At 56.3% G+C, this 12,071-nt stretch overlaps 1 protein-coding gene across 1 annotated transcript in view; it reads right to left on the bottom strand.

The window, feature by feature from the left end:
- The window catches only part of CCDC12 (coiled-coil domain containing 12), a 39,971-nt gene that overhangs the window by 1,000 nt on the left and 26,900 nt on the right, over window positions 1-12,071 (bottom strand). Inside the window, exons 3-6 of the mRNA XM_067292067.1 lie at window positions 3,525-3,604; window positions 1,091-1,152; window positions 941-975; window positions 432-508 (exon numbers count right to left, since the gene is read on the bottom strand). Coding sequence (XP_067148168.1) covers window positions 432-508; window positions 941-975; window positions 1,091-1,152; window positions 3,525-3,604 — 254 coding nt within the window. The remainder of the gene's footprint in view (window positions 1-431; window positions 509-940; window positions 976-1,090; window positions 1,153-3,524; window positions 3,605-12,071) is intronic.

The following is a 12,071-nucleotide window of genomic DNA, read 5'->3' on the forward strand; positions in this document are numbered from 1 at the left end:
GAGCAGCTGTTGGCAATAGGTTAGCCGTACCGGGGAACCCGTACGGTGAGGTGGAGGACCTGAACTGCAGCGCCCGTGCCTCTAAACCATGCCACCCACCGGCGGTGCCCCTGCTGCAAAGGCTCCTGTTCTTACAGGGACAGACGTGAAGTCCCCCAGTTGCCTCGGCTGGAGGGTGGCTGCATCACCCGCACCAGGGTCCTGCCACATCCCACACAGAGGAGCTCTCTCCCCGCAGATACAAAGCCAGAGATGCTTCCTTGCCCTTTTGGGAAGGGAACCAAGCTCTGGAAGAGGAGGAGAATCAAGCTCCGTCAATTCCCTCCCTTGCCCACCAGCAAGGCACCGAGCTCCTGACACACTCCTGTGTGTGCAATCCCTCGGGAACAACCGGCAACCCTATATGCCAACCCCGCAGCACCGTCACGCACGTATCAATTCAGCAATGGCTCTCTGCGTCCTCTTCTCCAGCTTTTCCAGTTTCTTGGCTACGTCTCGCTTTAAATCCCTGGGGAGGAGAACGATAAGGTCACAACAAATCCTCCCCCACGCACAGGCATGAACATGGGGGCCACGTTACAGGTTTCGCAGAAGGGCAGACAAACCCCTTCTCTCTCCTACGAAGACCATGGGGCAGAGCGTGTCCGACACAGCCCAGCTGCTCTGCCATCAGGGTAGCTCATGGGTAAATCAACCCGATGAATAGAGCGTCCCTTGTCGCCGAGGCCACCACGGTGACAAGCACCTCAAAGGGAACGGTGGTGTCACTCAGCGCAAGTAGGATGGGGCAAGGGTAGAACAGCCCCATGCCTTGCATCTCCCTCAACAGCAGGACTGCGTTTTCCATTTCTTACCCTCTCAGCCCAACCCACCCAACTTCAAGGTGACGGTAACACCGCTAACACTTCTTTCCCAGGAGCAGGGCTCTGTAGGCACTCACCAGTCTGGCTTCCTGGGGGCCAGGTTCGCCAGGTCCTAGGGAGGAAGAGGAGACACCCAGTGAGAGCCGCAGGCAATGTGGACACAGACAGGGGTCAAGTCTGGACGCAGAGATGTGTGCCAGGTGCCGAACGGCTCTGAACATACGTACCACCTCATCGATGATGGGCTCCGGCTTGGCAGCCTCCAGCTGGTCCTTCACCTTGTCTTCCACTAGATGGGGGAACAGGATCGGCGTCAGAGCAGGGTGAGGCAGCAGGACGCCATGGGACAAGGCAAGGAAAAACCCACCAGAGCTCTGGGATCGTTTCAGGAAAGCTTTTATAACAGGCACTGCCCTGAGAGCGCAGAACGTACGCACCGGGCAGTACGTGCACACTGTGAGTGTGCACGTGAGCACACGCACCCATCCCTCCACCACCCAAAGCCTGCCTTCTGGAGACTCCTAAAATCAGCTGAAAATGATGCAAAAGCAACAACCATTCAGAGCCACAAAGAGCAACGCCAGCAAGAAGCGCGCTGGGTTCAAATCCCCTTATTTTAGGGTCCACGGTGACGAGCGGTGCTGAGCACATCGTAAAGGCAGACTTTTCATTTCTTCACAGGCAGCAGCCTGGCATTTTCCTGAAGGAGTTGCGCTCCCCAAAGCATCTATTACTACACGTATAAGGAGGCAGCTTCTCACTCCACACCAGCATGTTATTTTTAAACTCCCTGTTGCGAACGGTTTGCCTTGTCCGCAGAAATCACAACAGCAGAGGCTAAAACCCTTCCTCCCTGTAACATTATTAGCAAGAATAAAAACAGAAATCCATCAAAGGCACAGCTCACGGCTCTGGAAACGCAGTGTGAGGGCAAAGGGATGGACATGGAGTACGTTTGCTAGAATGGGAACTCCCACTGCAGGGGACAGGATTTTTCTGGCCGCGCTGTCAGTCCGACAATTTTTTAACTGGAATTTGACTCCCCGTGACTCAACTCATTTACGAGGCTGAGACACCTTGCAGTAATCAAACTCTAGCTCAGACCTTACGCAAAGTCCTGAGGATAATGGCAAAAGCAGGCACTGAAAAGGGAGCCCTTCGTCCTTCAGTCCGGGCGTCCGTGCAAGGAGCGGGTGTGGGCACTGGGGCTGGAGCACATCTACCAGGGAAGTCGCCAACACTGGCCCCCATCTGACTCAGCCTGCTTTTGCGGTTCCTCCTGCCCTGCAACACCTTCAGGTGGAGATTCAGGACCGCAGTCTCCCAGCAAGAAGACACCAACCCATAGCTACCAGCTTAGCAGCCCTCCTGGGTTTTCACTCCTCCACCATAGTCCTGGAGGCTTTGGACGGAGCAAACTGTGCCCACGCAAAGGCTGCGAGATGGGGAGATGACAGGGGACGAGAGGCCGGCAGCAGGCAAAGCCGAGTCTCGTGCCTCGGCCAAAACCGCGACGTGGTTAGGCCCAGAACCCGGCCGGAGCAAACCTCTGCGTAGCGGTGAGCTAAACACGGCAAGGTGCAACTTGTAACGGGGTCCAGACGAATCCTGCCCCAGCAAAGGGAGACCCAGTACAAGGCCCGTTGAATGCAAATCCACCTTCAGTCCCGGTTCCCCGCCGCAGGACAACCCCTCTCCCCCGCACGAAGTGCCCAAGGACAGCGTGGTTACTCCAGACACGGGAATTGCATCTAACGGGCAACGCAGCTCCCGAGAGGGGCTGGCAGAGGGTACGGATTTTACCGAAAACAGTCAAAAGGGCTGTTCCCAATTCCAAACCACATGTGAGGGAAGAATAGGAGGAAGTTTTAAACTTTTACCAAGGGATGAAGAAAGTACGCTGTCAGCATTCCCTCCTACAGGATCTTTGCCATGCTTCCAAAGGCTGACCTTTTTATTTAGGGCGTTTTAAAGAGATCTATCCCAGGAGGATTTCATATTTCAAGATCAAGGCAACATCTACCCTTTGCCTCCCTCTCAAAGGTGTGCAGAGGTTTAGCGCTAGGGAACAGCAGACCGAATGCCCTGGACTCACAGCTCATATTTGTTTAAAGGCAGTTCAAACAAAACAGCCCGAATCTCCTTGAGGAGCCTCTAGCGAGAGCTCTGCTCCTCTGAATATCAACCCACACGGGCTGGACTACGCGCTCCAAACCCACACCCCGCTTGTGCAACCCAGGGCGTGCAATGCCCGCAGGTGAACGCAGACGATGAAGCAAGCAGGGCCTGCAAGCTCCCCGAGTGGAAACCGAACTGAGAAAAAAAAAAAAGAAATTCGGCCGCCGCACCGTGTTACAAACGGCTCCCTCCCCCCCGCAGCACGAAAGCAGCAGGCTGCGCACGCGGCAGCAGACCAAGGCAGAGGGGGAGGCTCAGCAGCACCGCCGAGGTCAAACTGCAGCAGGCAGCATCTCAGAAGCGCTCTGATAACGTTAAAACCCACATCCCCGGCTGAGGTCAGACGTAGGGGGAAGCTCACGCCACGGCTGGCCCCGCTCTTGCTGCCTCTGCTCCGGCAGGAGCCTTTCGCGTCCCAGCTCCATCACCCCAGCAGCTTTCGCGCTCCCTCGTTTCGTCTCCCACGACGCAGCCCGCACCCACCTGAGGCCGGCTTGGCTTGGGGCACCTTCCTCTTCTTCAGCTCCTCGTCCTCGGGCTCGTAGTTTCGCAGCTTGAGCTCCCTGGGAAGGAAGGAAAAGAGCACAACGAGGTGAGAGGCGCGCAGGGTGCCAGGAGCCGGTCACGAGAGAAGGTTGCAGCTCGGCAGGCCAAGCCTAGGGCCAGACCCAAGGTATCGCCCAGGACGGAAAGGCCAGAGGAGATCCTCCATCGGGAAGAGACCACTAGGACCGAATTTCCCAGCTGGGATCGCTACGTTCCCGCACAACGGGCGTCCGTTCAGGCCCTTCTTTGCAATAAGCCCGCTAGGTCACGCTTTCTAATGCGGAGGCGGCCGATCGGGAGGGAGAGGAGCAATAGTCCGGTGCCAACAGAAGCACCACAAACACAGTGGGTTAGGGCCAAGAAGACTCCAAAAGTCTACGCGGGAAGGATGGGGCAAAGAGCACTAGATCAGCTCAGGGTAAAAGACGGTTAAGCAGCGACCAGAGCTGTTTCTGGAAGCGCTACAAACAGGGGTGCGGCTCAGCAAGCGGCGTAAAGCAGCTCACAGGGGAGAAAAATCAGGTTTTTCAGCAAGCGGGTGGTGGAGCCGGTGGTGAGCGGGAGGTCAAGGACACCCAGAAATTCATCCATCCTGGCACCTCCTTCCGGGAGAGCTCGAGAGACGGGAATCGACTCCTCCCCGGTATTCAGACGCCAGGTCTCACCCATTTACAGACTGTTCTTGCTACATCTCTCGCTAATAATTTAAGCCTTGATTCAACAAACATATGTCAGATAACTCCAGCCGCATGCACCTCCCGGCTGATTCCTCGCTGAAGTCATCCCGTCGAAGCTTCCAGCGGAGGCGTTTCCAAAATCGGAGCCTTAAAGTCAAGCCGTGGGGACCCCATCCCAGCTCCGATCGCTCACGCACGTGCTTCGCGGGCCCTTGCACCTACGCAACCGTACGCTAGCCCATGGGGCCAGTTAAGGAGATTAAACCCGTTTAACGCTTTCGAAGGGTTTAATCAGCTCGAACTGGAACCGAGGCCCCGGCTACGATCCTGCACCGCTCGTCAGCCAAGCGGGGCGAGGGCGTCTTTGCCCGAGGGGAGTATCAGTGGTTGAACATTGCAATTTTTCCCCCGCCATAGTTAAGACCTGGGCCGCTTCCCCAGTGGATTCTACAGATGGAGAAGCAGAAAGGGCGTTTGGCGATGGTGGTTTTGGGGTTTTTATTTTTTTAATATCATGTGTATTCAGTGCCTGAGGTGCACGGCATTTAACATGATTTATTTCCAAGCGCGGAGCGGGCAGGTCCTACCCTTCGCGCTCCTGCCAGACGATCCCGACCCCTCTCCGGCACCCTCCGCCACGCTGCCCTCGCTCGCCGTGGCCAGAAGCCACCGAGGCTGCTGGGTCAACAAGCTGAATCTACTTCCGCAGGGTCCGACCCGCGCCCAGGCACATTAAGAGACTCGCAGAGACTTCTCGTATCATCTCTAATCAAGCGCGGGTCTCCCGAGCCCTTGCGCCGACGCAACGCCGTGGGACAGGCCCAACTTTCCCGCCGCCGGGAGAAAGGCCGCTCCAAAGAAACGCTCGCCGGGAGAGATCAGCGTGAAACGGCGACATCCCTCCTCCCGGCCGAAAGGGCCCTGCCCGCAGCCGGCGCGGGAAGCGGTCGCTGCGCGAAGAAGACAAGCCGCGGTGCGCAGGCTAACGTGTCCTTTAAAGCACGGACGCCCTCGCAGGAGGAAGTTTTTAAATTAAATTAACCGGCACCGATCACACACCCCCCCCCGAGCCCCAGGCAGAAAGGCAGTTCTGGGCAGTAACTCCCAGCCGGCACAGCCCATCCGATCTTGGATGACGGAGTGATGATTTTTCGCGGAACGAGATGCCGTCTCCAGGCGTGCGCGCGCACACAAATCAGCATTATTTCGTGATCCGACGAACCACCTCTGCTTTGCCGAATTTTCTTGCTCGCCCGGGGAGGGGGGAGGAGAAGCAACTAATTCATCCAGGAGGTAACAGGACGTTGGCCCGTGATGTTAGACACCTGGCCGCAGGCCGGCTCACGCTGGCGGCAGAGGATTTATTTGACAAAGCGGCAGCCCCGGTCTCTGCAAAATGCAAACTTTCAATCTTTCCCAGACTTTCTGGTCTCTCCTTGCTGGGAAGGATTTACTCGCGGCCGAGCGGGAACCAAACGCAGACTCCCTGAGGTCAGAGAGCCCGAAACAGAAGAGCCCCGAGCGAAGCAAGCTGTTTCTTCGGGGCTCAGCGAGATGTTACCATCGCACCTCGACGAGCGATATTTTAAAATCGCCGTTTTGCGCGGGCGAGGGGGGCTCTGGCCGCGGTTGCTCGGCCCAACCAGCAGCGATCGGAGAACTCCTTTGCGACGTTCCCGCAGCTCCAACCCCATCTCCAAACGCCGGGAGACTTGACGTTCGTTATCCCTCCTCGAGCTGCTCCAGGAGAAGGCAGGAGACAGACCCCAGGGAGCAACTTGCAGCCGCTGTATAAAGCCGTGCCAAGGGTGACGCATGTTTTCCCGGCTCCACGGTGCCGTCGCGGCACGCTGGCAGTCCCCGAGGCTAGAGCAGGGGTCTCCAGCTCCAGATTCCCCCCCGCAGCAGCACGGTGCCCCTCGGGGAACACACAAGGAAAAAAAAAAAAAAAGAGATGAGCGCTTAAACCCGTCCCCCAACACCCTTCCCACCCGGAGAAGCTGGATTCCAGCCCCACCTCCGTCTGCAAACAAAAGCGCTGCCGCTCGGTACCGCTCGCCCTTGCTGGAGATTTATCCGCGAGATTAAGCAGCTTAACGCGCGGCTTGGCAGGTCCCGCCGCAGGCGGGATAACGGCGACGCGGGTCCGGCAGAAGGGGAAGCAGCAGGTCTGCGGTGGGAGAAGAGCAGAAGCTCCCCTCGTGCCGGTTCCCACCGGCGCTTTCAGATCCTTATTAAACCCAACTGCACCAAGAAGGGGGGGGGAAAAAAAAAGCAAAGAAAACAAAAATTGACCCCTTTAATTAAGCGTTCGATGCAACAGCAGCTCTCGCACCTGCCTCCTGCAGCGCCCAGCGCTCCCCACAGCTGCCTCCGAGGAGGGCTCGGGGATTACGGCACGGGCAAACCCCAGGGGTGCCGCGCTCACCAGGAGCGGGAGCCGCTGCCTTCATCCCCCTCTTTTTCGGTACGTGACTCGGTCTGTAAAGACGGACAGCCGAGGTGCACAGAGGTGCTCCCCCAAGTAACTCGAAGGAAGCCGAGTTAAAAATATATATATTTATATATATACACACCTGTTTCTTATTGTTTCTTTTATATATATACATGTATTTTATATATATACGTACATATGCATGAGAAAAGCATACATATATGCGTGTCTGTGTGTGCATACATATATGCGAAGCAAGAAATTGCTCATCCTCCCTGGGAGTGGGTTAAATAAAGTTCAGGTGTCAGCGGTTCCTCTAGTGCCGCATTCCAGAAAGACAGCCCGGAGCCCTTTTTCCGAGTGATGAATTATCAAAGTTCCCACGACGACAGAGAAAACACAGTTGCTGGCAACAGGCTCCGTAGCACGGAGGAGCCGGTTTACGGAGCGCAGCTCCCCGGGGAGGGGAAGGCAGGGCACGGCGCGGCGACGGAAAGCGGGCGAAGGAAGAAAACCCTGCTGACGCCCAAGCGTCGGGGGCAGAGCTCTGCCCACGCTCAGCCAGACGAGACCTAGTTTAGAATGAGGACTGGCGCTTTCGTTTCGAGGCGGGGACCTAGCTCAGGCACGGTTAGCGGCAGTTTACGGGCATCTCTTTGCAAATGATGGTCCGAAACCAAAAGCGGGACGGTTGGAAATGCCCCAACGTGCAGGACATGTGCGGAATGGGAAAAGCTATCTCGACACAAAACAAAGGCTACTCCAAGCACTCAAAACCCACATTCGAGGTTGTTTTTGCTTTACTCCTCCAGCCTCAAGGGCTTTACGGAGAAACACTGTTTTCCAATTAACGAATGGACTTCCTAAGTCTTCTGGTGAAGCATCTGCACGCTGACGTCCCGTCATTTGTGTCAGTAGCATGGATAAGTTTGCCAAGAAACCCCACAGCAGCGATTTCTTCAGATGTCAGACCATCCATGCTCCAGCAGTTACTACCACAAAACAGTCACTTGGACTTGCACCAACTAGACTGTTTCAAGAGCCGTTTCCTACTTTCATGTCCCTGAGGACAAGGCTAAGGGCCAAGGAAAACCCGCTACAACACATCAGTACAGTTTTCGAGCCCAAGTTGTCTATACAGGAACTCTTGTTTAGCTCCTCGATACGAGAGCGAGCCAGGAGGCAGGCAAACAGGCCTCTGGAGGACAGACACTAGCTGGAGATGGCAGGATTCCTGCCGTGTCTACAGCCCCTGCTTATTCTGCCCGGGATCAGAGGCCAGGTGGTGCCCTCCCGGGCTCTCCACCGCTCAGTCGCCCCACGAGCCTGCAAGCCCTGAGGCTCTCAGACCTCTCTGCTGAAATGTCTCTTCATGGTCCTTGGCGCCCACTCTAGGCACCTGAAGAAAACTAGAAGAAAAAAAGAAGAAAAGACGGGTCGCAGCAAAGGAAGCATCATTAAAACTAAGTGGTTTCTAACACCCAGATCCCAGCAGACCATTTCTGAAGAGCCCTGTTAGAGACTTTCCATTCTTTGGAAGCAGTTTAGGGAAGTCCTGGGTGTTCTCATCCCTATCTCAGCTGTTTCAGGCAATTTCCTTCCAAAGCCCTGGAGAAATACCATCTGGTTTGAGAATTTACTGCCCTTCAACCTTCTCAAGCTGCTCCAGAGCCCCTGTTTTAAGAGTCTTCAATTTTTGTGACAGCCACTCCAACTTGCTTGAAACCAAATGTCCTTGACAACAGTTTCCACACTGCCTTTTAAAAGAGGAACCAGCACAAGAACTTCATTTCATCTCTCTGCCTCTCCAAAATTCATTTACTCCTGGGTGGTCCCGGGAAGCCACACTCAAACATGTAAAGTTACTGTTACAGCAGACACTAGGGAGGTCCCAAGTCCTTCAAGGAGCAGTGGCGTGGTGGCCCCTTCCCTGCTCCACGACGTGCCCCATGAAGGCAGGAAGGTTTGAAGGAGCACAGACAAGGGGGCCAGACAACCCAGGACCATAGAGCAGGCGACTTCAGCACCAATCCAGGTTTTGCACCTGATCTGCAGGGAGAGGGGAAAGAGCAGGAGGCTGTCTCAGCTCCCTTATTCAGAGCCGGCCCCTCGCTCCCTGGCACGGCACAGGCAGGGATGTGGCAGGATGTGGGGCAGATGTGGCGAGAGCTGCAGCCTGCAGAGCGAGGGCCCCGGAAAACGTGACCTCGTACCGCATGCGGGTTCGTTGGGTGCACCTGGGCTCCAAGACCTGTGCCGTCATCTCTTAAGACGCTGGGCTTTGCCCGAGTTACTGAAGGACCTGAATGAGGCAGAGAAGCTGGGTATCTGCAGGGCCACACCACGAAGGTGCCCGAGGGCAGCACTTAGATGTTCCTCAGTGGCGTTAAATGCTTCTCCTCAAAGCGCCTCTTCCTTTTCCTGTTTCCAATTGCAACCCGCACAGCAGAAGTCATCTTCAAGCTTTTTCTCTAAGCCCCCTAACGTTTTTTTTCCCCCCCAAGGGAAAATTCCCCATATAGCGAACTTAACTGACTGAGAACCTTACTTCTCTTTTCTACAGTCTGCAGATCCCCAAGCAGGAATCACATTAAGAGCCCCTGCTTCCCACGCATCGAGTACTGGAGATCTGGACAGAGATTTCAGGCTTGAACCCTTCTACCCTCTTTGCTCCCCTTGGTCACCCCCCACCGACCTGCTGCACTTTCCTGGAAAACCACCTAGCACGTAGAGGGTGCTAGGTGACTACTCACAGGTGCTGAGGGAACCCTACAGCATCGTCACCCTCTGGGGGCACTGCAAGACTTGCCATACAACACCCATGGATCCTAACAAAACTTTAATTTCACAACCCCCTTTTTGCACGTCGGTTCCCTAACCAGCTCGTCCCCTGCAGATGATTTTGACATCTGCTCTTTGACATTGGGGTGCACCACCTACAGCTGCAGCCTTCCTGGAAGCTTCCCTACAGGTGCACTGGCTTCAAAGCGAGATCCATACATTTCCCAGGCTGCTTTATTTTGCGCAGTCACCTTTCATGCATTCGAGATACACGGAGACGCTCTGCATCTGCTCTGACTTAGCAACCAAGAAATCACTTTCACGTCCCAAACACGTACCATATTAGTCAAGGCTCTCCTCACGCGTGAGATAGAGACGTCTCTACACGAATTAACACAGACATCCAGAAACTCTTATTTGATCAGGAGGGCGCAGTCCTTCCCTTCGTTCCCGAATTCCTCACCCGGGGCAGAAAAGGAGCGAGCAACAAGCAGAGACAGAGCACGGCAGCTCCCACCAGCACCCTCCCTCCGAAAGGCAACCTCTCCTCCCGTCCCCCCGCGGCCGGGCGCTGCTCCTGCTCGAATAGCTGAGCGTGTCGGAGCACGCTCTCCCTTCCCCGAGCCGCTGCCAGGGGCTGCTCACAGGCACTCGGGGAATGCCAAACGCCAAGCACGTCCGTCTCGCCGCGAGCCCCCGAGCTTGCCGAGGCGGCTGGTTTCTCGGGACGGGCTCCCCGAGGAAGGGAGCCAGGGCGGGCAGAGGCTTATTCCTCCAGGAGGAGGTCCTCAACAGAAGCGCTTTGAAGGCCGGCGGGTGTCACAAGGCCGGCTGGCCTCCCACGCGGCTTTGCCAGACAAGCGAGCTTCTTCCAAACAGACACAAGCAACTTCAACATCAGCAGATAGGACCGGGACAAAACCTACACTCGGTCTGCAGAGCAGGACCCAGTCGGGTGACCCCGCGCTGCAAGCTGTCCGACGGGTAACATCCAAACCCCGACCTCACCTAGGGCACCCAGCAGCACCGCCTGCCCGTGCCAGCACCAGAGCAACACGTTTGCCCAGAGGTTTCTCTAGCTTCCTCCTTTCCAACCCATCACCAACCCATCTGCCATCCTCCAGGCTCATGCCAAAAAGCAGCTCTGAAGGTGCCTTGGTAGCACCTGGACTTTGACTTCCCTCTAGCTGGCCTCAAAACAGGACCGACCACCACTTCTCCGCAGCATTAAGCTCTGCACTTCAATAACCACGTTTAGACCCACTGCGCTACCACTAACCCCTGCTCAGCACAGAAAGCGGGGTAACGGAGGGGTCCTCAGCCTGCCCAGGGCAGATTTGGGATCACAAGGCACCCGGCGAACGTGTTGACAGCCCCTGTTTAGCAGGAAGCAGCAGGCTTGAGACCAGCTGAAGCTCTGCCAGGCCTTCTCCATGAAACCCAGGTAGGTCACCTTCCAACGGCAATGGCCCTTGGGGACGCGGGGTGAACGCACGTCCCACCACTGCCACGTTAGGCCGAATGAGCAGCGGTGACAGCTTTGGCTGCCCACGCAGATGCATATCAACCACGCAACAGCGTGACGTGCACCAAGCTTAGCCTACATAAAAATGTCGGTGTCTCCCCATCAGATTTTTTTTTTTAATTCTTAACAAACGTCGCCGCGCTCCAGGACCTAAGGAAGCACGTCCGCCCAGCGGTTATCCTTGCTACTAGCTTGGCTGTCCCGCCGGAGCAAAGCCAGCGCCGGGGCAGATCCGACGCCGTAGTTGTTGCGCGCGGTTCGGAAAGAAGGAGTTTTGACCTGACCCTGACACGTCCCCGGCAGCGAGGGGAGGGACTGCGGTCCCCAGCCTCCCCCGGCTCCTCCCCGGACTTTGTCTCCGCAAGCGGCACAGCGCGGAGCTGCAATTTTAAAGGATGACTAAGCGTTGCAATAGCAGCAGCTGATTAACAGCAGCTTGCTAAAGCTTAATTTCTAGTTAAGACTGTACTTTTTCCCTCCCCCTCCCTCTCCAAGCCCTACCTTAGGTTTTTATTTATATTTTCAGCATTCCTTACGAGCTTAGCTCGCAGGACGGCGGCCAAGCTTCAAAGCCGAACGCCTCCCCGTTCCCTGCGGGGCGGCACCGTAACCCCGCGGGCAGAGGCGGTTTAGGCAGCGCCGGGGCTGCGGATGCCCGAAAAGCAGGCGACAGGCTGCTTTTCCCGACGGGAGCGGGGCGGAAAAGGCCAAAGTCCACCCACGCCCTGCTCGCTGCGACGGCAAAGAGCCACGGCGGGCTGCTGCACGGCGGGAGGGATTTCCTGGTCAGCGGGCTAAGCGGAGCTTGTAAAAACAAACAGCGAAACCGCACAAGCTCTTAGCGGTTATAAACCCCTTCGAGAGCCCCGATGGGGTAATCGGAGATAGCCGGAGCAGAAATTGCTGCGAGGGTATCGCGTTTTTCACGGAGGGCCTCGCCGGCGCTCGTTCCTGCGGCGGTATCTTGCTGCACAAGAGATAAAAAAAAAAAAAAGGAACAAAAAAAAGGGGCCGGGAGCGGAGCAGCAAAAACAGGAAGCCGCCAAAAACTCACGCGGTCACAGCGG

Source organism: Apteryx mantelli, chromosome 2, assembly GCF_036417845.1.
Source record: "Apteryx mantelli isolate bAptMan1 chromosome 2, bAptMan1.hap1, whole genome shotgun sequence".
In the NCBI taxonomy this organism is placed as follows: Eukaryota; Metazoa; Chordata; class Aves; order Apterygiformes; family Apterygidae; genus Apteryx; species Apteryx mantelli.